Genomic DNA, 4,043 nt, shown 5'->3' on the forward strand with positions numbered 1-4,043 from the left:
ATCTACGTCGTGTATTATACTTCTATTATTTAATATCTTAAAATAGCTCTGATGCATCTAAAAATAATAATTAATCACCCTAAGCTAAGTAAAATATATGTGTTCTGTGTTATGATTAACATTAATTTGACACCGGGCGGAATATTTATTCCCTACTATAAATTATCAAGCAACACATCAAACACATAGTCGACATCTGATATATTTTGCTTACTAAAGACAAAATGAAATGGTTAGATTCTAAAGGCTTATTAAAAAAATAGTAACAGGTACAACTATGATATTTTCATGTAAAACTTTTTTTTTTTGGATTTTCTTACTGTTTGTATTTTACACATTTACAGAAATTATTTGGACAATGAAGTGTGAACCCTGTAACTATAAAAAATAGAATTAATAATAGAGAGAATAAAATTTCTTTCTAGTTTCGTGCACTAGATTAAATGACACTCTTATAGATAACTTTCATATTTTGGTTTCTACTTATATCTCTTACTAATTATTTTTAAAAAAATTCTGATGTTAAATTATCATAATTTTTTTTATAGTATGAAACTCATTAGAAATTATGGAAAACAAGAATATAAATAAGATGATGCTGAGTCTGTAAGCTAGACCATTAGAATGGCATTTCATTGCACATGTTAATCGTACTACAGCTAGGAAAGTGGTTGAAAATGGTAAGAGTACATGACGCTGGCAGAGCCTAGACTATTCTTTAATTTGCAATAATTTATTTTTTACTTGTAAATAGTTTATGTGAACACGTCATCCCCAAGAGGGTAAACTGAATATCAGTAATTAAATTGACTGGCTAACCATATATTCCTAATTTATCACCAGTTTAAAATAGCAAGGACTAAGCAAATATTAAGTGCAAGGTAGGCATGGAAAAGTAGAAAAAGGTACTAAAGAAAGCAACTTCCAAAGTCTTCCTTCACGAGATTCATATCATATGCTATGAAACAGAATCCACTATCATTAATTGATGGCTAGAATTTTTTTTACATGAAAATTAGGTTTAATGCAATTTGACTAGTCTCATATACTTTCATCTAAGGTCCCTAACCTTATTCAACACGGCTACTGAGACAATTGCAACAAAACAGTGATGAAAGCAAAATCATATTTCCCAATCACTTATTAAAAATAATTTTTTTGAATAAGGTAAATATTCATCCAAATTAGTCAATCACATTTACATTATTTCTCAATCATAGCCTTAAACTATTGAAACTAACATAAACTATACCGAGTCAAATAAGTTTTATATGAAACAAATTTTTTCTTTTTCTTTGCAACTTTGTTCAACTTTTCATGTGAACACGTTACAATTGTGTTTAGAGTATTTTATACTTTGTAGAACTATCAAGCTGACCCACCAAATCAAAACAGACTAAAACACCAACTTACGTGTCACAATGTTTATTACTATCTTCGTTTTTAGTACAAAAACTATAACTATCTTTACCTCTCATTATAAGTTTAATTTTTAATTAAAATTGCATATTATGTATACTACTACTTAAAACATTACTATTTTTTATTTTGCATTTAGAAATTTAATAGAAAATATTTTTAAATATTTTTATTATATATAATAATTTGTATAAATTTAAAACAATATTTATTTTGAAATCTTTTGTCTTAAAATTTCAAGGTCAAAACTCTATTTATGATATCTTCATGCACCTACAGTACTCATACCAAGGTATAGTTGAAAACTAACTTTTCAACTTGCATACCGATTAGATACTCAAGTTTTATCCTTTGATATATTAATATATATACTCCCTTGTCTCATATTATATTATTTTATCAAAAATGAAATAAATTATTTAGTTTAAATAAAAATATAGAAAAAATTAACAAATAAAAAATGAGAGGAAAAAGATAAAACTGACCTTTTTCTCTTTTCCAATGTTGAGTACAATGAGTTCAACGAGACCTTTTGTGTTCATGAGAACTCCAAGTGTAATTGACTCTCTAACGGGAATCCTGCACATCATAGCAACAACAAAAGTTCCCAAAATCTTCCCAGCACAAGCGGTTGAAATCACCAAAACCAATAATCCCCACGCTTTTCCGCCGCTAATCTTCGTCACATTCGTTTTCAACCCACTCGATGCAAAGTAAAGTGGAAGAAGCAATCCCAAAACAAAATCTTCTATTCTTTCTATCAATCTCTCAGCAAAATTACCCGTTTTCGGAATAGTCAAACCAAAAACGAACGCTCCGAAAATCGAGTGAATCCCTATGAAATCAGTTATGAAACCCGAAACCATTACACCCGCTAGTGTTATACAAATATAAACTTCGTTCACGGCTTCGTTTTCCACAGAGCATCTTTGAGCCACGCGCTTCATTACAGGACCTATAACAAGCATCATAAAGGCAACGAAAGCGACGCCGGAGAGAAGTACCCAAATGGAAACTAGAGGACTTTTACTTTTTCCTCCGTCAGCGCCACTTCCGGCTAACGCGATCGCCAAAGCGAGTAGAATCCACGCTGCTAAATCGTTGAATGCCGCTGCTGCCATCGCGGTTTCGCCCACGCGCGTCGTGAGGAGTTTGAGTTCGGCGAGGATTCGCGCTAAAACGGGAAATGCGGTTATTGATAACGCGACTCCCATGAAGACGACGAATTGACCGAATCCGACTTTGTCTGCGCCGTCGACGGTTTTCCGGAGGACAATGGCGACGCCGATGCCGGACACGAAAGGAACGGATATTCCGAAAGCTGCTATACTGAATGCTTTTTTACCGCTTCTCCGAATAGAGTTAAGATCTAACTCAAGTCCAACAAGGAAGAGAAAGAACAATAATCCTATACTTGCAACTGATTCTAGCGTTGGAGTGCTCCATGACGGGAATATCCGGTGCAGGTAGTTTGCGTTTCTTCCCACCGCCGATGGACCTAACAGAATTCCACCCTGCAAAAACATACAAATAAAAAAAATCACTCCAGGATATAATTAAATTAGTTTTACCAGAACATAAATACCTCATTTACAGAGGTGCAGATTCGAATTCACGGCACTTCTTTGACAAAAAAATATTAAATATTTAACGGTGCATGTGGTGAGATACATACGACAATTTCGGCTATGACTTTTGGCTGACGGAGAGGTTTGAAGAGGAGAGCGAGGGAACGAGAGACGATGAGGACTAAGACGGTTTGAACAATGAGGAGAGGGAAAGCGTAATCGAGGGGATTATCGCCTTGCCATATTCCATTAGAGGATGTTTTGATGGAGGTTACGTTCACAGTCATGGTTGCTGTGAGAGATAATACTAGTAATAGACACCAGAGACTAAAGAGAGTTAGTTTAGTTTTTGTAGGTATATGGGGAGTAGTGTAGTGATTGTGGGAAAGCGTTCAAGGCTTATTTATAGAAGTTATGAATGCATGGATGGAGGCTTTGGACTTTCGAGGCTTATTTATAGAGGAGAGAAGAAGATTAGGCCTTCAAGTTCGGGTTTCGGTTTTGGCTCTGCTTTTAAATTAATGGGTTTACTGTGGTTCCGCTTGTTTGTTTATTTGTTACTGCTTCCGTTTCATTAAAATATTTTATTTTAGATATTCATGCTTTAAAAAAACTAGTCAGATATATTCATTTTTAATTTTGAAATTAATATTATTCACGAAGATCTATTATTTTTAATTTTAAAGTGAACTGTTTAGATGACTTAAGTTCAAACTCTCATCTCAACATTTAAATATCGAATGAATTAATTTGAAAATTTCATTTTTAAATTTTAGAAAAGAGATTAATTACTATACATTTTTAGTGTAAAAAGTTTTACACCGTCGATTCATCACCATCATCCGTTTGTATTATTTTAGAGATTTTTAAAATAAAAGTCAAACTTCTTTTAATATCCGACGTCTATGATTAACGGATGATGTAAAATTCTTTTACACTATCGGTGTATTTCAATTAAACTCTTTAACAAATTTTTTTTTTTTAATTTTATATTAATATTATTTATTTTATTTATTTCATTAATTTAATATTTCTCATTTCATATTTATATTTATA

General features: G+C 32.4%; 1 protein-coding gene across 1 annotated transcript in view; it reads right to left on the reverse strand.

The window, feature by feature from the left end:
* Positions 1-3,474, reverse strand: part of LOC127125913 (cation/H(+) antiporter 20) — a 5,341-nt gene extending 1,867 nt beyond the window's left edge. The window contains exons 1-2 of the mRNA XM_051054771.1: positions 3,095-3,474; positions 1,905-2,933 (exon numbers count right to left, since the gene is read on the reverse strand). Of these exons, the coding sequence (XP_050910728.1) occupies positions 1,905-2,933; positions 3,095-3,274 (1,209 nt within the window). The 5' untranslated portion in view covers positions 3,275-3,474. The remainder of the gene's footprint in view (positions 1-1,904; positions 2,934-3,094) is intronic.
* Positions 3,475-4,043: the final 569 nt, after the last annotated feature.

This window comes from Lathyrus oleraceus, chromosome 3 (genome assembly GCF_024323335.1).
Source record: "Lathyrus oleraceus cultivar Zhongwan6 chromosome 3, CAAS_Psat_ZW6_1.0, whole genome shotgun sequence".
NCBI lineage: Eukaryota > Viridiplantae > Streptophyta > Magnoliopsida > Fabales > Fabaceae > Lathyrus > Lathyrus oleraceus.